Source organism: Peromyscus leucopus, chromosome 4, assembly GCF_004664715.2.
Source record: "Peromyscus leucopus breed LL Stock chromosome 4, UCI_PerLeu_2.1, whole genome shotgun sequence".
Lineage (NCBI taxonomy): Eukaryota > Metazoa > Chordata > Mammalia > Rodentia > Cricetidae > Peromyscus > Peromyscus leucopus.
In genome coordinates, this window is record NC_051066.1 from 96067019 (window position 1) to 96087626 (window position 20608).

The window sequence follows — 20608 nt, forward strand, 5'->3', positions numbered from 1 at the left end:
AACTACATAGAGTTGCCTTAATACTACAACCAATATTCTCCCACAGATGTTCTGATATGGTTTCAGAAGCTATGCTCCATCTATGCAGGGGGGCACCCAGATTGGCCCAACATGGGGGTCTCAGTCCTCTGAAAAGGATGTGAAAGATGACCTCACCATCTTCCTCCAATATGTATTTGGACACCCCATGATTCTTCCAGCCTGAGATGTACCTGCAAGCCTAACCTAGCATCTTTGGCCATGGCCTGAGATGTACCTGCAAGCCTAACCTAGCATCTTTGGCCATGGAGGTTCAGACTCTCTGAGGAAGAAAGAATGTGACTTGATATCAGTCTAGGCAGGTGGGACCCTGGAGAGGCTGCACACTCACATTATCTCCTAGACTGTACTCAATCAGCTTGCCCCAGAAGTCTGTAAAAGTGGTCTTGTAGCCCTCCTGGTTGTGCTGGCGGAGTTCCTTTTGCCATTTGCAGAGCTGATCCGGGTAGAGGGCGGGCATCTTGTCTTTGACGACATGTCTCCGGGCCTCAAAGACAGCAGGCTCCAGGTTTTTGGAGGACCACTCAGCATCACTGTACAAGGTAGCCATAGTCCTGGAGAGAGACATACACACAGCTAACAGAGCTATCCCAGCCCTGATCTGATCAACCCCATGTCCAGACAGGACAGAAGATCATGGGGAGTCCCCGACCTGGCAGAGGGCCTGGAGGAGACAGTATGAGAAGGGCCTTGTGGTGAGAGGCAGGGCAAACATCACTTCTCATAATTGATGGCTCCCTCTCTTGAATGCCTATTGTACATCAGGAATCCCCTGTTGGTTGAGATTAGGATTCTGGGCCCGCATATTCCTGGGTTCAAAACCAGGCTCTACCACTCACATGCTATGTGGTCTTAGACAAACTACTTAAGCACTCTTTGCCTCTGTTTCCTTAACTGAAGCGGTGAGGATTGTGATTGATGTACCCAGCTCATACAGTTCTTATAAAAAAAAAAAAAAAGTCACAAAGTTACCATTGTGTGAAACACTAGAACCATGGTGAGACAAGGCTGAGGACAATGCTTGGTCCCTGGAATGGCTGACTCTAGGATCCTGGACACTTTCCGTTGTACCATATTTATCCCCATGATTTGGACGCTGATTAAAGATTTACTTCCTGGGCTTCAGGGGTCAAAAGCATTGGCTGCTCTTCCAGACAACCCAGATTCTATTTCCAGTACCTACACAAGAGCTTACAACCATCAGTAACTCCAAATCTAGGGAATCCAATGCCTCTCTCGGCCCCTGCAGGCACCAGCCACGCACATGGCGCACAGACAACCATGCAGACAAAACACCCATGTGCATAAATAATTTTTGAGATGATTTATTTCCTCTCCTTGCTCTTCCTCCTCATCTCTCTCCCCCTTTCTCATTCTCCACTTCCTCTTTTTCTTCTTAACCTATCTATGGACTATGGTGGGTGGGCAGCAGGGATAGGCCCAAGGTCCTCTCTGTTTCCTGCCTGCTCCAAGGAAGTCCAGCTGGGACATGGCTCTGCTGAAGTGCATTAACTTTATAGCTCTTTGGGAGCAGTCTTTGAACAGAGGCCCTGGGCTGAGTTCAAAGCCCTGGTTTGGGGCCAGTAAGATGGCTCTAAAGGTAAAGGTTCTTGCCGACAAGCCTGACCATCTGAGTTTGATCCCTGGGACCTACGTGGTGAGAGGAAAGAACCAACTCCTGCAAGTTGTCCTCCATGTGGGCATGTGCATACACACACACACACACACACACACAATTTTAAAAAAAACTTTAAAAAAAGTTAAAAAAAAATCCAGGCCATGACCCTGAGCAATGCCAACCCCCTTCTCTCTAGGTCAGGGATCCCCTTAGCTGGGTTCTGAATCTCTCTGACTCTGCCGGCCTGGACCCAACTTCTGTATGTCAACATAGGAAAGGGCCCCTCTTTATTCTGTTCCAGAGGGCTCCCTGGTGGCAGGGAGATTTGCCTAAGGATCCTAATGATACAAACAGGAGCCTCTTCTTCTCAGGACTGGTTCCAAAGGAGATGGAAGATGGTCAGATTTCTTCTACAAATAGCATCCTGCCCTCCATGAAATTTTCTCTGTTATTTTTGTACTTTCAAAAAGCTACCCTAACTCATTTAGTGCTTTATTTACTTATTATTTTTCATTTATTGACAGGGTCTCATGTAGATCAGGCTGGCCTCTAACTCAGTATGTAGCTGAGATTGGCCTTGAACTCCTGATCTTCTTGTCTATATCTTCTGAGTGCTGATGTAACAGGCAGGCACCACCACCCTCAGCTTGCTAATCTTTGTTTTAAAAGGTATGTTCCCCATGTTTTCCCTAGTACAGGGGACCTGTGAGCCTTTCCCCCTAACATTCTGGCTGGGCCTGAAGCTTCTCTCTCTGTTCTGCCTACCACACAGCAGTCCAAGCAAATACAACACCCCACCCCCGCCAGGCCTGCTGAAACAAGTTATCATTTTAAATATATTTTATTTTATTATCATTACTTATTTTGTTTGAGATGGAGGTCTCACTATGTAGCCCTGGGTAGTTTAGAACTTGCTATATAGACCAGGCTGGCCTTGAATTCATGGAAGTCCACTTGTCTCTGCCTCCTGAGTGCTGGGCCACCATGTCAGGTATAATAATTATTATTTAGAAGAATTATATGAGACTAGGCTGGAGAGATGGCTCAGAGGTTAGGAGCACAGACTGCTGCTGTTCCAGAGGTCTTGAGTTCAGCAACCACAAGGTGGCTCACAACCATCTATAATGAGATCTGGCACTCTCTTCTGGAGTGCAGGCATACAAGCAGGCAGAATGTTGTACACATAATGAATAAATACATCTTAAAAAAAATTGTATGAGGCATTGGCTCCCCCTAGAACTGGAGTTCCAGGTCCTTGTGAGCTGCCTGACGTGGGTGTTGGGAACTGAAGTTGGATCCTTTGCAGGAGCAGTTATGTGCTTTTAATAGCTGAGTGCTTCTCTAGTGCTGCCATTGAACACGGGCCCTGGACTGAATTCCAATCCCAGGCCTATGACTCCTGACACCTAGGGCAAGCGCTTCTGCTTCTCTGTCTGTAAAATAACAGGAGGGAAGTTATGGGTGGACCTGCAGCTTCTTCATCTAGAAACCCAAGCAACTGCAGAAGGAAATTATCCAGAACTTTCTTCCTGTTTACTGAGCCTCTATGGACTGTCGTTACTGAGACGGAACTAAGTATCTACTTACACAGCGACTACATTGGATTCGGTGCTAGAAGACTTAAGGTACTTGTTAGGACAGTTAGGGCTTCATTACGCAGATACCATGTCATGTACACAAGGGGCTTGAACATCAGCGGACAGTGATATCCCCCTGGATATCCTATGACCACTCCCTCCTGGATGTTGATGGACAGCTGTGCGTGGTGCAGAGGGCAGCCCTGATAACTTCTGGCCCATCTAGCCAAGGCATCGGATGAGTAGATGTGAGCCAAGGGGTTTCCCAGGACAAGTTCACATCCAGTCCCTCTGATAACAGCTACCTGGAGCTCCATCAAGAGAAAAGCCACAGCAGGGCTCAGTCCCTCACAGAGTAAGGTGTAGCTCTGGCTAAGAGGCTTCCTGTGGTCACAGGGCTGCTTGATGATTTTAGTGAACCACTTCCACTATAAAAAAATACTAAAAAGGCTATGCTATGACTATGTCATATAAAGATAATTGTATTAATGACATTCATCGAAATACTTTCATTGACCTACAAGCTCCTTTATTCCTTATGATTTAAATATAAACAAACTTTTTTTTTTGGCTCCTGGTGCTATGCCGGACTGTTAAGGCTGACTTTCCTTGGCTTCCTTTTCGGGGGCCCAGTGCCCACTTCCCTTCTGTCGCAGCAGAGTGGGAGGAGGCAGCCCTGTGCAAGCTCTGCTTGTTCCTTTCTGCCTCTTGAGGGGGTCTGACAGGACAGAGATACAGAGAAAGGATAGTATTGAGCGTCTGCAGGGAAGCAAGTCAGAGCAATTGGGCTAGCTCCACCCATCCTGAGGGACTGGGCCCATCCCTAAGAGGGTGGCTGCATCTCACCAGGACAGACGGCAACACCAGGTTCACTCATCGTTGGCCACCATGTTTTTCTGGGCTGCTGCCACAGCCCCAAGGACATAGCCAATAATGGCCAATGTGTACAGCGGCTCTGTGTTTAACACTGGGAAAGGCCAAGCCTACTGTCAACCCAAGTTTCCAGATACAGCAACTGAGTATAAGGAATTAAACTGAATGCCCCAGCTCCCACAGCTGGGCATGGCCGAGCTTTCCAGGCATCATGAATCACTTTTACTTGGGATGGGAAAGTTCAGAGCTCTACCAGATCCCAGGCCACACCCATTTGCTACTTCCTCTGGGCTCCACCAACAAGGGCGCCCAGTTCCTTACCAGGTTGCACCTGACAAGCCGGTGATGTAAGTAGAACAGTCCAAAAGGTTCAGCTTCTGCAGTCCCAGCAGGTGGCCATACAGGGCAACCATAGATCTTGTGCCACCTCCTGTGGCCATGATGGCTATCTGTGGTACCTGTAGGCACAGAACAGACTGCTAGAAAGGGCTCCTTCCCAGACAAGGACATGAAGTGATCTCATGGCAGGTGGATCTCTGTGAGTTCGAGGCCAGCCTGGTCTACAGAGTGAGTTCCAGGACAGCCAGAACTGTTACACAGAGAAACCCTGTCTCAAAAAACAAACAAACAAACAAACAAATAAATAAATAAAAGAGTTCTGAGCACTCAACCCAGCTCCTTGTTAATAGATGTTAAAACTGAGGCTGAGGGGAATATGTGTGGATCATGGATGGTGACTGACTGACACCTATACATGGCAGTGATGTTGGGGCACTTGTCCCTGAACTGGCACATGATACATGCTCAGTCTATGCAGTATTTGTGAGAGTAAGAGAAAACAACAACAACCCACATTTCTGATACGGGAAGTAACATGGGTTTAAGGGAGGCTTCCTATCTCCATCTAGTGGGGACCGTAAGATCTTTCCTAGAGCTGAAGTCCTGTCCCAGTCCTGGTCCTGTCTCAGCCTACATTCTTGTTAGCTTCAGAAGCAAGGTACTCGGGGGCTAACCTGTTCCCCGGACTAAAGATGGAGGTTCAGAGGCGCTATGGCTGCCTCCAGGGGAAGAGGCTTCTCTTCAGCTTCCTTCAGCTGTCGTTTCCAGTGGGGATGGGTACATGTGCACATGAGGGAAGAAAGAGCAAGTGGGTGAAGGCTGGGCTGGGTGCCTGAGGTGCTGGAACTTGAAAATGTCTCCTGGCTGGGTGAGAATCCCATCTCCATGCTGTGTCAGTAAGACAGCTTAGTCTCTCTCTCCATCTCCCTCTCCCCAGCCCTCTCGTGTGTGTGTGTGTGTGTGTGTGTGTGTGTGTGTGTGTGTGTGTGTGTGTGTGCAGCCCCAGGAGCCCCCACCCCTACCCTGGTGAACACACAACTGAATCACAAGCAGCAGTGTCCTGGAACTACCCCCTCACTAGCTGGAGCAAACGCAGAAATCCAGGTGGTAGAGCAGTCACCCTAGGATAGAGTAGAACACGGAGTTGGGGGACCGGTGTAACCCAGAGTGACCCTCAGCCCAGGCAGTGGCCCTTCGTACTCACCTCATCCTCACGCAGGCTCTCTCCAGCTGCAGCACCTGACTTAGTGCCTTGGTCACCACCACCCTCCGCCTCTGCAGAAACTCCACCTCTTCCTGGCACAGGTTGAATCCGAGCCGCACATCCAGCGAGTTAGGGCTGTGGGAAAGGGGACCCTGTAACCACCACCTTCAATCGGCAGATGTGGCTTTGGGGCCCACTTCTGCCATGTATTTCTTCTTCGACCTTGGGCATTTACATTCTCATCTGCAAAACACTTACTGGTCCGAAGTACCTTCAGTACCTAATAAGACATCAGGCACAAAGCCCCTGAATCTTAGCTGGCTCACGATAAGCTGGTACTTGTCTGAAGACGACTACTGGGCCTCTCTGAACCTCCTGCCTCCTCAGCAGGATCTGGAAAATTCCAAAAGGTTTCCCTAGGCACCTTCTCTATCCCAAAGCTGGATATGAGTGACAAGGGTCCTTTAGATCCCTTTGGTAAACCCCCCTGGATAGGACTAAAGACTGAGGACTCCCCTGAGCCCCACAAACTCGCCCTCTGTTCCTGTGGGGCTCCCTGCTCCTTCTGAGCTCTTCCTGCCCACAGAATCACCATTCTCCTGGTATTTGTGCAACCGACGAAGCCTCTTACACTGACCCCACTGTGTCAGCCCACAGTTCTTCAAGGCCTCTCACACCGACCCCACTGTGTCAGCCCACAGTTCTCAAGGCAGATGAGGCACGAGCTACCATGTCATACCTCAAGTTTGCCTTTTTTTTTTTTAAATCAAGTCCAGGCCTGGCATATAAGACCCGGCCAGATCTGTCCAAGCTCACCTCAAGCTACCTACTGGAAGAGACCCACTGGATTCTCAGAGCTTAACTTCTGAACCTTGGTTAGGGTCTTTACCTTCATAGACCCACCCTCCTTTTTATTACCCATATTCCTGAATCCTCTGAGGCCCAGTTCCCTTAAGACTCGGGTGTGTGTGTGTGTGTGTGTGTGTGTGTGTGTGTGTGTGTGTGTGTGTGTGGTGTGGCCAGTTTCTGGCCTCTCTTAGCTTACTAACAAAGCTGAGTGTCCTTGAAGGCACAGTCTGGCCTCTCCCAGCACCTCTCTTCCTATGAGGAAATAACTTCTTCTGGCAGTCATGGGAATGAATAATAATAGTAGCAATGGTGAACTTTTGCTGAGAATCCCATTCACCATCTAGATTACCGGTGTTTCACATGCATTAATTCATGGGGTTCAAAGAACAACCTGAATTGCAGATGAGGAAAACTGAGACCCAGTGAGATTAAGTAACTTTTCTAATGAAAAATAACAAATCAAACTATAAATAAAAATTACAGACAAGGGGCTGGAGAGACGGCTCAGAGGTTTAGAGCTCTGGCTGCTCTTCCAGAGGTCCTGAGTTCAATTCCCAGCACCCACATGGCATCTTACAACTGTCTGTAACTCCAGTTCCAGGGGATAGGATGCCCTTTTGGCTTCTGCTAGCACTGCACATATGTGGCACACAGGCTTATGTGCAAGAAAAACACTCATACACATAAAATAAAAAGTATAAAAAATATAGTCACTTGATTTTTCAACAAAGCTGAAATTTAACAGGGAAAAGAAAAGTCTTTTCAATAATGATGCTGGAGCAGTTGGCTATCCCCAAGTAAAATGTACAGTATACAAAAATCAATTATAACCTACACATGAGAGCTAAAACTAAAGACATCTTAGAAGAAAACATGGGAGCAAATTTTCATGATTTTGGATTAGGCATTATTTCTTAGAGTTGGCATCAAACATACAAATGACAAAAAAGAAAATAGATTTTATCAAAACCAAAAACGTTTTTTTGTTTTTGTTTTTCCAAAGGACACCACCAAGAAAATGCAAAGAAGGCTGGGCGGTGGTGGCGCATGCCTTTAATCCCAGCACTCAGGAGGCCCGGACAGGTGGATCTCTGTGAGTTCGAGGCCAGCCTGGTCTACAGAGCAAGATCCAGGACAGCCAGCGCTGTTACACAGAGAAACCCTGTCTTGAAAAATAAAAGAAAATTTAAAAAAAGAAAGAAAATGGAAAGAGGAGCTGGAAGAGAAGGTTCAGCAGTTACAACCTGGATTCAGTTCCCAGCACCTACATGGTGGTTCACAACCATCCGTGACTCCGGTTTCGGGGTCCCCAATGCCCTCTTCTGATCCCTGTGGGCACTAGTTATGCATGGCATACATTCATATGTGTAAACAAACACTCACACACAACATAAAATAACATCCCCATACACAGAGAAAATACAAAGAGATCCCACAGAACAGGGGTAAAAACAAAATACGTGCATCCAGAATATACAAAGAACTCTCATTAAGTTAACAACAAGACAGAACCCACTCAAAACATGGGCAAAGGATTTGGATAAAGATGTCTCAAGGATGATCTACTAATGGCCGAGTCATTCCGGAATAGATGCTCAACCTCATTAGCCACTGAAGAAAATCAAATCAAGCTACAGCGAGACATCACGTCATCCCGGCTCCTCTGAGTTAGGGGTAGGACAGAAAAGGGTACTTACCAAGGCGTGGACTTCATGTGCAATTCATAGTTCTCCCCCTGAGGAGAAAAGGGGGAATGCCTGTTAGAGACAGCCACTGAGAGCAAAGGAGCCCACCCAAAGAGGTGGAGACTTACTACATGACTCACTCACGGGCTGGAGTCAGCACACATGCATGTTCACAACAATCTACACATACATGCTCACACACGTACGCGCATGCTCCCACACGTACGTGCATGCTCCCCTCCCACATCCCACTTCTGGATACTACCATTTCACCCCCTTCGCTCAGGCTCCACATGTTTCCTGGTTCCCACCGGAGCCTACAAGGCCATTCCATGTTGCCTGAGAGACCCCACATGCAACCTTCCCCATGTGTCTTTGGGCTCGGCTCTTCTCCCTCCTGCAGGAGCTAGACAGCTCCGGGACCCCTTCCCAGACCCAGGTGCTCACCACAGGCAGGGTCACTGCCTGGCCATCAGAAAGGCCATCGAGGGGCTGGCAGACGGGGCCACTCCTGCGTGTTCCACAGCAGCAAAGCTGGAAGGATGAGTGGGCTCTGTGAGAGGCCGAGTGGCTGCTCTGTGAGCCCTTCCAGCCCAGCTTCCCTGCCCCGCCCTTCCTTCGGGCTGTGGCTGCATCCTACCCCACAGTTCCAAGAGCTCTCAGGTGCCTCTGCTTGCAGTTGGGGCTGGAAGTATTTAGGGTAGTGGAAACAGGCCGGATCCCCACTGCAGGGCTCCAGGCAGGGTGGGACGCACTGGGTATTCTCGAAGGAGTCTGTCACCATCACCAGGAGGTCTTTATCTGAGAAAGAAGATACAGTTAGACCCGTGAGAAGATTCTTGTCTCTGCTTCCGATTTAGCCCAGCAAAAATCCTATCTTGGCTCAGTGGTTAAGAGCACTTATAAGAGCTGGGTGGTGGTGGCGCACGCCTTTAATCCCAGCACTCGGGAGGCAGAGCCAGGTGGATCTGTGAGTTCTAGGCCAGCCTGGTCTACAGAGTGAGATCCAGGAAAGGCGCAAAGCTACACAGAGAAACCCTGTCTCGAAAAACCAAAAAAAAGAAAAAGAAAAAGAAAAAGAAAAAAAGAGCACTTAACTTATTGCTCTTTCAAAGACCCTGGTACGGTTCCCAGCACCCACACAGTGGCTCACAACTATTTAAACTCCAGTTCCAGGGGCTCCAAAGGACTTGGTGTACATAAATACACACAGAGAAAAAAAAAACCACTCAGACACATCAGATAGGCAGAGGCAGGTGGATCTCTGTGAGTTTGAGGCCAGCCTGGGCTACCAAGTGAGTTCCAGGAAAGGCGCAAAGCTACACAGAGAAACCCTGTCTCAAAAAACAAAACAAACAAACCATATATATATATAAATTAAAAAAAAAAAAATCCTATCTTGAAGTGCCAGGAGGGGTTCACAATCAGCAGGCACTCATTAAAATGCCTCAGACAGGGCCCTGAAATCTGTATTTTAACAAGGCTGGTGGAGGATACCGACGGATATGCTCTCCAGAGAAAGCCCTCTAAGATGTTGAGTGAAGATTAGACCTCTTGGTTCTGCTTTGTTAGAAGAGCGCCCCTCTCCTCCAAAGTCAAAGTCACCAGCCCACTCTAGAGAAAACAGACCTCCATCGGACAGTCTGATGGGAGCAGAAGCCCCTCCAAGTCCCTTCGGGCCTGTGTCTGTGGGGCCAAGCGCTCTCCTGTGAACAGCTGGAAGTCCAGCATCAGAGAGGTGGGGAGTGGTGGACAGAGGTGTGTGTGGCTAGGACTCTTCCAACTGGAAAATGCTGTGCATTGAGAGCTGCTGGGAAGGTCTGGCTTGAGAACCCCCGCAGCTGCGGTGCCCACCTGCCCCAGGCGCTGCCATTGTCTGAGTACACAGGGCAGCCCTGAGCCCCAGGCCCCAGGACACTTGGCAGACCTGAGGACTTCCATCTGGGTCCCTGGAAGAACACACTCTTCACAGAGACAGCGCAAGAGATTAGGTGTCTGAGAACACAACGATTCTGAGAGTTTTGACTTTACTTCCCCAACCCAGGACAGCCCAGACTAGGTTGAGTTGACCTGGTTCCCTGAACTCCAAATTGACCTCAACTCTGCTGGGAAGCCGTCTTCCTCCCGCCCCCATGCCCAAACCCGCCATTAGATAGAGCAGGGAAACTCACTTTTCTTCCTCTTCCTAGGCCTCCTGGGTTCTGCGTGGACCTCCAGGCAAGAGACTTGGCGGGACTGTGACAAAGCAAAGAGGATCACTGGGACTCGAAGCACAAGCCACGCCCCTCTCTTCCAGTTGGAAGGGAAGAGGCAAAGACACAGATGATGAATTCAGTGTTGGTTAAACTAGGGCTTCTGCTGAGCATGCTGGGTTTTCTGAACCCAATCAAGGCACAGTGCCTCACTCCAAGAGGTGGGAGACAACGCCAGGGCACACATCACGGTTTACTGGGACTCACGCTTACAAGAGCATTGGGGCTGACCTAAAGCAGTGTTCAGCCTTGAAAATAAGAACTTGTAATGAAATAACCTCCAAGAAGCAGAGGCTGGGTAAAGGCCTTTGCCACACATTCCAAACACTGCCTTTTAAGAGAGAGGAGGTTTCTTGGGACATTGGGTATATTCAGTTAAAACAGTTTTTTGTTTGTTTGTTTGTTTTTGTTTTTGTTGTTTTTTTTTCTGAGGCAGGGTCTCACTATGTAGACCAGGCTGGTTTCAAACTCATAGAGATCCGCCTGTCTCTGCCTCCCGATAGCTGGTAAAAGCATGTGCCGTCATACCTGGCCTAAGAAATAATTTTAGTAATGAAATCATGCTTGCAGAGGTATTGGAGTTTTAAGTGACTAAGTCTAGGAAAGGGGTGATCTTTTGGGGATGTAGGGTGCTGGGCAAGGGTGATACCCTCATTCTTCTTGCCTTGATCCAGAGTGTAGCCCCACCCCTGGGTGCACCTTATTTAGTTAACCTTTTAGTCTAATTCTCCCTGGGCTCAGCATAAGGACAAGGCTCCAAGTTGCGCCCAATACCCTCTCTGCTGAGAGCAGCCGCCACATGCGGCCTCTGGAGTGACCAGAGCCCAGAAGGATAATTACCACAAGCACGCCATTGGTGATGAGCATCTCTGGTGAAGAGAGACTGAAAAATAAGAGAGCTCTCTGTCAGTAACAATATTCTTGGCTGGTTTCTTATGAAGGCGACAAAAGCTGTAAATCATATCAGTCATAAAATAGCAGATCCTTTTCAGTTATCATGAGAAATATCTGCTTGAAAAACTAGGTTTGAAGCAGACTTGGTAGCATCTATCCATAAATGACACCCGAGATGCAGAGGCAGGGGGATCAGAGCATAAGCCAGCCTCTGTGACCTGTTCCAATTTAGATCTAGAGCTGTAGGTTGTCGAGGAGGAAAGTGATGTACATTTAAAACAGAATGTCCAGGGAAAAATAGATGCACGGGTTAGAGGTCAGTAAGACTGCAGCCCTTCACCTAGAACAGACACAAATACGCTTCGTACCAACAAAGCTTCTGTGCTTTAATTAATGTATACATTTTGCAAATAGGGTTGGCTTTTAAATTTAAATTATTTTGTTATTTTATGTGTATGGGTTTTTTGCATGTATGCAGGATGTACCTAAGTATGAATATCGTATGCATGCAGTGCCTGGAGAGGTCAGAGGGGGCATCAGGTCCTCTGGAAGTGGAGTCACAGGTGGTTGTGAGCCACCATGTGGATGCTAGGAATTGAATCCAGATCCCCTGGAAGAGCAACAAGTGTTCTAAACCATCAAGCCATTTCTCCAACCTCCAGATTTGGGTTTGTCGCCCACCTCTTCTGTTCTGGCCAGGGTTATGTTTGTTCTGACAGTTCTGGGTCAAAGAGGAGAACCCTTATCCTGACCCCATACCATGGTGGTAGGAATTCTCTAGGAAGCTCCTGTTGGAAATGCTGTGGACTTGAGGCAAGCACTGAAGTGTGTGTGTGTGTGTGTGTGTGTGTGTGTGTGTGTGTGTGTGTGAGAGAGAGAGAGAGAGAGAGAGAGAGAGAGAGAGAGAGAGAGAGGTCTCAAGTGTGTGCTACCATACTTGATTTATAAGTACTAGGGATTGAACCCAGGACTTTGTCCATGCTAGGCAAATATTCTACCAATTGAGTATATGCCCAACTCCATAAATCTTTAAAAGAATACTGGCGTCAGTGGAACTAGAATAGTGTTAGGGCCTGGGCACCTACACCCTTTACAAGCTCCCAAGAGACCCGGCACACATGGAGAAAACCAGCACACGTGCCAGCAGTGAGGCTGGGATGGGGGAGGGGGGTGGGGGTGCAGCACAGAGGGAGCAGTGAGGCTGGGGGGGGGGGGGTGGGGCAGCACAGAGGCAGCCGAGAGGCTGGGACGTGGGGGTGGGGGGGCAGCACAGAGGCAGCCGTGAGGCTGGGAGGGGGGGTGGGTCAGCACAGAGGCAGCCGAGAGGCTGGGACGGGCGGGGGGTGGGTCAGCACAGAGGCAGCCGAGAGGCTGGGACGGGGTGGGGGAGTGGCAGCACAGAGGGAGCCGTGAGGCTGGGACGGGGTGGGGGGAGTGGCAGCACAGAGGCAGACACAGCTCTGAATCAAGGATCTTCGCTGACGCACGGGGCTGATGCTACTTACTACTTACTTCTCTGAGAGCAGGAACTCGACTTCCAGTTCTTCCATGCCCTGAGGAGAGAGAGGGGAAGGAGACTGCCGGCCATGTCCGCATACCTCTCTCTCCAACCCCTGCAGACCCGCATGCCCTGCCCATGGGCCCACAGAGAAGGAATGGCTGCTCCCAGCTCTTCCTGACCTCTCCACCAGGAAGAGCTGGTAATGCGGGGGACTCAGGTGTGGATGTGACACCTGGCCCTGAACATGCGTTCTTCTGTCCCAGAGTGTTGGTTTTCTGTTTCAGCTCACGGCTCTCCGCTGCTTGCCTGTCTTCTCTCTCATGGGGCTCAGGGCTTGGGCAAGGGAGCTCTGAGCTGGTGCCTTTAGAGAGCCCCGCTTTGTCAAGGCAGGCCTGTTCCCTTACCTCTGCTTCCATACCTTTTGCGTAACTGGGGGTGAACCACGGCTTCACTGGGCCTCAGTTTCCCCAACCGAATACACAGAGCAAAGGTAGAGATGCTTGCCCTCTGATGTATGCCCAAAGCCCAGAACCGAACCTCACCCCCAAGCACCCAGGTATTTGTTGGATGGTTGAATCTAGAATACCTTGGTTCTGTGCAGTTCTGAACTTCTCTGACTTGCCCTCTCTACCTCGAGGGTGTTCCAGAAACAGGACTTGGAGGTAAGAAAACGGAAATGGAGCCCACATTTCTATTTAGTATCGCCAACACTCACTGCTAGGTGTCTTCATTGCTCTTTCTCATTGAAGCCTCACAGCAGTCCTGCTTGGAGGGCTATTGCCACTATTGCACGGATGAAGAGTGGGAAATGAGGGGAGTTAAGACGTTTCCATGCAAGGGAGTGCTAGGATTTGAACTAGAAGCATATCCTTTTCCCAGCTTGTGTATGTGCTCAGAGAAGAGCCTGTGCAAGGGTAGCAAGGTAGTAAGTGGCTATTCCTCACGAAGTTAGAGGCTCAGGGTCTGTGATCTGCACCCACCTCTGGGTTGAGTGGAAATTTCACGTGGGTTTTATTCCGAAGGCAGAGCTTGGAGAGGTCATAGAGAACTGTCAAGAGATGGTCGTTGGATGTCATCGTGTCTTCATCACAGACGCTCAGTTCTAGTACATTCTAGAGGAGGGGGAAGAGTGGAAACCTGGTTACCATGGCTGCAGTGACCCACTCCCAGGACAGGGGACAGGACCTCAGTCCTAGCAGAGAAAGAGGTCTGCAGAATCGGGGCACAGACTCTTCTGCTTGGACGCCAGAGATGTTTGTAGGGAGGAAGCATCTTTCCCCTGCTCTCCAGCTCTCTAGAGACTGCCACCCCTCTGCTCTGGTTTCAGGAGACTTTGGTCCTTTGAAAAGCTTGAAAAGCCTGGGGAAAGTAGAGAGGGTTTTCATTTCATCTGGGGAAGGATGAAGAGCAAAGCAAGGTCCTACAAGACAGGGAACACCTGGGAGCTGCAGATAGCTAGAAAAGGCAGCCCTGGAAATTAAGATTTGGTACTCCAAGGGAAGCATGCAGCACAGGCTATTGTGATACCAGTGACTGGGGGGATTGGGGTGAGTTGTGTGAATTCTATTCTTTAATCCAGCAGCCCCTAATAAGATCTCATGCACAATCCCAAAGCAGCTCTCCAAGTGGCAAGGGGTCTGTACTCAATGGCCTCAGGTGGTATGGGCTAGTTTCTAAGGCTCTTAACCTCTGATCCCGGGAGCTGTGACTCAAGGCAAGGTTCGCCTCCTAGATTTCTATCTAGTGGATATAAGTGTGGTTCTGGGCATCTTCAGCTATATAGGATCTGTTGGTCTTGTAATTTCTAGAAACTTACATATGTACCAGAGCAACCCAGTAACTGCAAAACAAAAAATTAAGCACTAATTTCAAGATGGCACACTACATCCACATGGAAATCTTCCTCCCTCACCAAACTCATGTACACAATAGAAAAGGAATCGTACTTTATGTTATTGAGATAAGGTCTCACTGTGCTGCTCAGGCTGACTTCAAACTTGAAATCCTCCTGTCTCAACCTCCTGAGTGTTGAGATGATAGATGTGATCCACCACAACTTGTGAAAAGGAATTTTTTTAAGAACCATAATGATCACAACCCTCTTGAAAATAGGATTATATTATATATTACATTATATTATATTATATATTATATATCCTATTATATAGGATTATATATATAGGATTATATAGGATTATATTATATTATATTATAGTTCATGGATTAGAACTATAGTTATCTGGAGTGTCAAGCCTCCACTGTCTCAGGATAGATGCCTTCATCACCGGGCTAATTTTGTCTCAAGGCTGCCTCAACTCAAGATGGTCAAGGAGAATTCTATAAGAAATGTGACTATGACTTAGACCCACCCACCATATATCTGAAGAAAAACAACATCATGAAATAATGGCTTAATGAGTGAAAGAGCGCACACCCGAGGAAATAGAAATAAGAGAAAAGTACTAAAGCAATTAAGAACAGATTTAAGAGGAAACCCTCTGGCTGAAATTAGATCAGGTTGGACCTGGTCAATAGAATGACTTTCCCTACTGTATATTCTCCTGCAGAGAGAATGCTCTGGAAGGTACTGAAAACACATTTTTTTTTTTTTTCTGAACAAGAGATAGGACCAACAACAATTATGAGGACGGGGAAGTCAGAAGGTAAAAGGATTAGCAGACTCAGAGAGGAACACACATAGGAAGAGGGAAGTAGTGGGTGAGTGGGAAGACAGGTTGGTAGGACATGTAGGAAGACAAACAGCCTTAGGAGGGACCCAGGGTCGGGGAGAGACAGGTGGCAGAGAGAGGAGCAGACACGTGGGCAGGACACACAGGTGTGGTCCTCTGCGGCTCACCTTTACTTGAGTCTGGACCTGAAAGGTGAAGCTTTCATCCCACTCTGGGTGTCGGCAGTTGGAGATGGTTCTGGTCCTCAGCTTCTCCCGAGAGGCAGTCGGCAGCCAGAGGGTAACAAAACAGTCTGTCTGACTCACTGTCCAAGGACAACAGTGTTAGAAGAGAAAGGAGAGGAGATGGAGACGGAAGTCAAAAGAACCTCAGACAAATCTCTCCTAGAGCAGGGCCTCCTCTCAGTTGCTAATCTTTTCCCGATGCAAAGGTCAGCCTCTCTGACTTGGTTGTAGAACCACACAGACCGAGGGCTAGACGTTACATGCGATGGGGACAGGTCTTGCTGACCTTGTCATGGACAAGAGTCACCTAAAGTGGAAGTACCCCAGGCTCTGAGCAAACACTTTGATGGTTAATCTTGGTTGTCAATTTGACTAATTTAGGATCAACTAAAACCCAAGCTTTGGACCATTCCTGTGAGGAATTTTCTTAATCAGATTATTTGAAGCAGGAAGACCCACCCTAGCTCTGGGCCACATCTTCTGGTGGCAGCCCATATAAAATGACATAGAAGAAGGAAACTTGCTTCTTGCCTGCTTGCCCTCATCCTCACTGACAAGACCGCATTCCTACACCAATATTGGAACCAACTTCTTTGGGATTCCAATATATACTAAAGACCAGTGTCTCTCCAGAAATACTCCAGACCTACAGCACTAGACTGGGACTATGACGCAGCTAACCTCATGGACTGAACAACTAACTACTGAATTCTCAGACTTTCCCATCACAAGAAAGCCACTGTGGGACTATTCAGATCACATGCTGTGTGGCCCTCTAATAAATCCCCTTTTAATATTTATTACATCAGTTCTGTTCCTCTAGAGAACCCTGACTAATCTATGCCTGTTGATTTGGAACAAGATAAGCTACATAGTGCTCCAGATGTCAGGGAAATACCTAGAAGACCTGCTCCAAAGGTTCACTTTACCTGTGGTCTTAGCACCAAGGGAACCAAAGTAGAGCTGAGCTGAGAAGCCATGGAGAGGAGAAGCATAGCTTTCCACAAGTCAGCCGAGAAGGGCCATTGTGGGAAGGGGTTCAGATGAAACATTGAGCACGGGCCATGTCTCCATATGATTCAAAGCAGCTGCCCTCAGTGGGTTCTCTACACGGTACTGGTCTCCTGGCATGGGGTGTACAATCCAGGGAACCCTCAGATTTGTGGCCAAGTGCCTTCTTTCACTTTAAATGAACAAACCAAGTTTGATATTGCTCCATGTGTCCTGGGGAAGGGAAACAGCTTTGACTCATATAAGGCTTTCCAAATGGAAGCTAGTGTAACTCTTCTGGTAGGAGTAGCAGAATAGACAGGACTAAGGATAGCCTAAGTGGCTTCCTCATGCCGTTATTCTTGGGAGGAGGGAGGAAGAGGTACCAGGACTGTCTTTGCTGGGGTAAGTCTTAGGGTGCAAACCACATCTGTAGAATTTAGTGAAAGTTGATGGTTTCCACTTTCAGAAGTCCTGTAGGTGGTGAGGCTGGGTAGGCTGGGACTCGAACTAGTTCGTAATTTTCACTAGCAATTGCTGTGTGAGTGGAAGCAGAGCCCCGGGGGGGGGGGGGGACTGAAGCCCATGTTGTCGATGCACCAGAACCTCTGCAGTGTCTGTGACCCCATTTTTGCATCATGTCTTCTGGCTTCTGTCACAGTTAGTCTCTGACGGCTCACCATTTGGTGAAAAGACACTCCCAGCCCTCCTCCCACCGAGTAAAGGTAAGAGGATGGCAAACGTACCTGTCCTAACCATGACTTAATCCACACAGAAAGACAAAACCTTGACAGAATGAGAAGAAAACGATGATCTCACCATCGGGTGAGATCCAAAGCCCGGCCCCTCCAGGCCCACCTCGTTCTCTCCCACGGACTCAGGAGCCTGATTCTCACACTGAGTTCTCATCTGCACTGCACTACCTGGGTGCAGATCACCATCATCTCTGCAGCTTCCCCACCAGGCTCTCTGCCTCCTATGTTGCCAGCCTTTTCTCATAAGAGCAGGGGCTTCTGAAACATGACTTTGTCACTACCCAGTTTAATGGCTCCCACCTGGCTAGGAGTCCCATCCTTAGCCATCATGACTCTCCTTCCTATTTCCTCAGCTTTAGCCTCATCTCTCCACCCTCCCTGACTCCCCACCCTGCCTGCATATGCTTACGCACACACTCACGCTCATACTCATACACCTACACACGCATGCTGACACCCATCCACACTCACTCTGACTCCAGAACAAGCTTAGTCACTCTTAGGTCTCCAAAGGGTTATGTGTCTCACTTCAGGCCTGGAACCTACTGCTCCTTGTGCCAGACAGCTCTTCCCTCCCTTCCTTCCTCCCTCCCTCCCTCCCTCCCTCCCTTCCTTCCTCTTTCTTTCTCTCTCCTTTTCCCCTTCTTCCCTTCCTTCCTTTCATTTATGTGCATGTGTGCTTGTCTGCATGCGATATGCACAATGCAAAATGCACATGCAAAAATGTGCATGCAGTAATTTGTAGAGTCCAGAAGAGGGCATCAGATCTTTTGATACGGGAGTTACAGGAGGTTGTGAGCCTCCATGCACATGCTGGGAATGGAACATGGGTCCACCACAAGAGCACTGAGTATTCTTGACAGCTGAGTCATCGCTTTGGCCCTCACACCTTTCTTTTCTACTTTTTTCTTTTCTTTTCTCTTCTCTTCTCTCTCCCTCCCTCCCTCCCTCCCTCTCTCCCTCCCTCTGTCTCTCTCTTTCTTTTTTAGACAGGGTTTTTCCATGTAGCCCTGGCTGTCTGGAACTCACTCTGCAGATCCAACTCACAGAGATCTGCCTGCCTCTGCCTCTGCCTCTGCCTCTGCCTCTGCCTCTGCCTCTGCCTCTGCCTCTGCCTCTGCCTCTGCCTCTGCCTCTGCCTCTGCCTCCCGAGTGCTGGGATTAAAGGTGTGCTCCACCAGCACCCAGCTCCTTCTTTTCTACTGTAACCCACCCTTCTCCTCACTAGCCCTTTAAAAGGTTTTAGAATCTTCTCTGCACCCCTCCTCTGAGTGCCCAGCTCCTGCCAGGTGCCCCTTGGCTGTGCCACTCCTGAGAGGGCACTTGCTCTGCTGTACCTGCAGGGCAGGTCCAGTCACTGTCTTCATCACACTGTGAGCACTGAGAAGGCCAGGACCTACAACCTTTGGACAGAGCAGGCACTCACTAGACAACTTTTAAATGGATGGATAACAACTTCCTGCTGTAGAGATCCTGAGTGGATCAGGTGGGCAAGTCAGTGTGTGTAATTGCTCTCCTTAAGGGAGACTCACCAGAGACCTGCTCGGTCCTCTTGGACCCATCCCTTCGCTTTTCCTGGTCCCAAGCCCTTCCCCCTTGGGCCTAGAACACTTGGGCCTCTTCTCAATTCTGCTTTCTGCACAGTGGGATTCTGCCCTTCCTATTGGTTCTGTCAGGCCACTCGGCACGTATGACTTAAAGGACCCTGTAGAGGCCTTTGTCTCTCTAAAACTGCTCCTCTTTTGTCAACCCATGCCTAAAAATTTCTTACTGAGTCCATTAAATAGTATCTCAGTGTTTTGGCTTACATCTCAAGTGAAGATAAAAAATATTCTTTCCAGGAATAGTTGCTGTGGATATCACTCTGTATAAATAAACACTGATTGGCCAGTAGCCAGGCAGGAAATATAGGTGGGACTAATAGAGAGGAGAATTGAGAGAACAAGAAGACGGAGGGAGACACTGCCAGCCACTGCCATGACAAGCAGCATGTGAAGATGCCAGTAAGCCATTGGCCATGTGGCAAGGCATAGATTTATAGAAATGGATTAATTTAAGATCTAAGAACTATATAGCTAGAAGCCTGAGCCATTAGGTCAAACAGTTTAAATAATATAAGCATCTGTGTGTTTATTTTATAAGTGGGCTGTCGGACTGCTGGGGCTTGGTGGGACCCGGAGAGAAAACTCCAGCTACAAATGGCGCCCAACGGCTCAAGTTTCCACCTTAAACCTGAGAATATTTAATAAGCAATTCTAAACAGAGCCAAAACTAGGTTCCTGCTTCATGTCTCATACAGCAGCTAGACACCACAAAATGCAGGTTTGAGCTACTGGCGGGTTCCTGGCATTTGCGTTTGACCAGCAGTATGGCGGGAATGAGGTATCTGTAAGCAGCACATTAGGCTGCTGTGTGGTGGATTTAGCCTTTGCTAGTATTTAAAAAAAAAAAAAAAAAAAAAAAAGAGGTTTCTGGGCTACACGCTGCTTGGATAAAAGCATAGACCTACGATGGCTCCCAGAGCTGGTGGTAAACATATCACCACCATGTTGGGAAGCTGAGGTGGGCAGAGCCAGCAGCCATAGCGCCATTTCAGTCTTACAAATGCTGCAGTTTAAAGCAATAGACTCACAATAAGACAAATTCAGATGTAATAGTTTACAATGTGTGTAAAATATACATAGGCTTGAAAGAGACAAAAAAGGTGATATATACAGTTATATAAGCAAATACATAGTTTTAAAAAATAAAGTCTTTAAAGAGACAGTAAAATTAATATAAAAATAAGCCACGTAAAGATGAATATTACACAGAGAATCTGGATTGTGCTGTCTTTGGGATTTTTAACTGCAGAAAAACATTTGATCATAAAAGATGTTGAGTTAAACCAATATGCATATTTTAAAGGTACCTTGACTTCAAAATTTGGATGTAAGGATATGTTGCTTTGGAAAGGAGGCTCTGCTTTTGTTTCCACAGAAAGCCAGAGGCTATGGATTTGTTCCAGGTTAAGATACATCAGGTTTGACCAGCCAAGACCACCTGAAAGGTCTCTGATGTCAGCATGGCCCAGATGATCCAACATCCAGAACCGTTTCAAGGCAACTGGCTCAGACGA

The 20608-nt window shown here is 48.2% G+C and overlaps 1 protein-coding gene across 1 annotated transcript in view; it reads right to left on the bottom strand.

Annotated features, from left to right (window-relative positions):
• Positions 1 to 20608, bottom strand: part of Pla2g4e (phospholipase A2 group IVE) — a 74194-nt gene that overhangs the window by 12129 nt on the left and 41457 nt on the right. The window contains 12 exon segments of the mRNA XM_028854401.2: positions 371 to 593; positions 4429 to 4565; positions 5651 to 5667; positions 5670 to 5785; positions 8197 to 8234; positions 8632 to 8718; positions 8825 to 8985; positions 10356 to 10419; positions 11277 to 11319; positions 12843 to 12883; positions 13812 to 13943; positions 15689 to 15825. Of these exon segments, the coding sequence (XP_028710234.1) occupies positions 371 to 593; positions 4429 to 4565; positions 5651 to 5667; positions 5670 to 5785; positions 8197 to 8234; positions 8632 to 8718; positions 8825 to 8985; positions 10356 to 10419; positions 11277 to 11319; positions 12843 to 12883; positions 13812 to 13943; positions 15689 to 15825 (1196 nt within the window).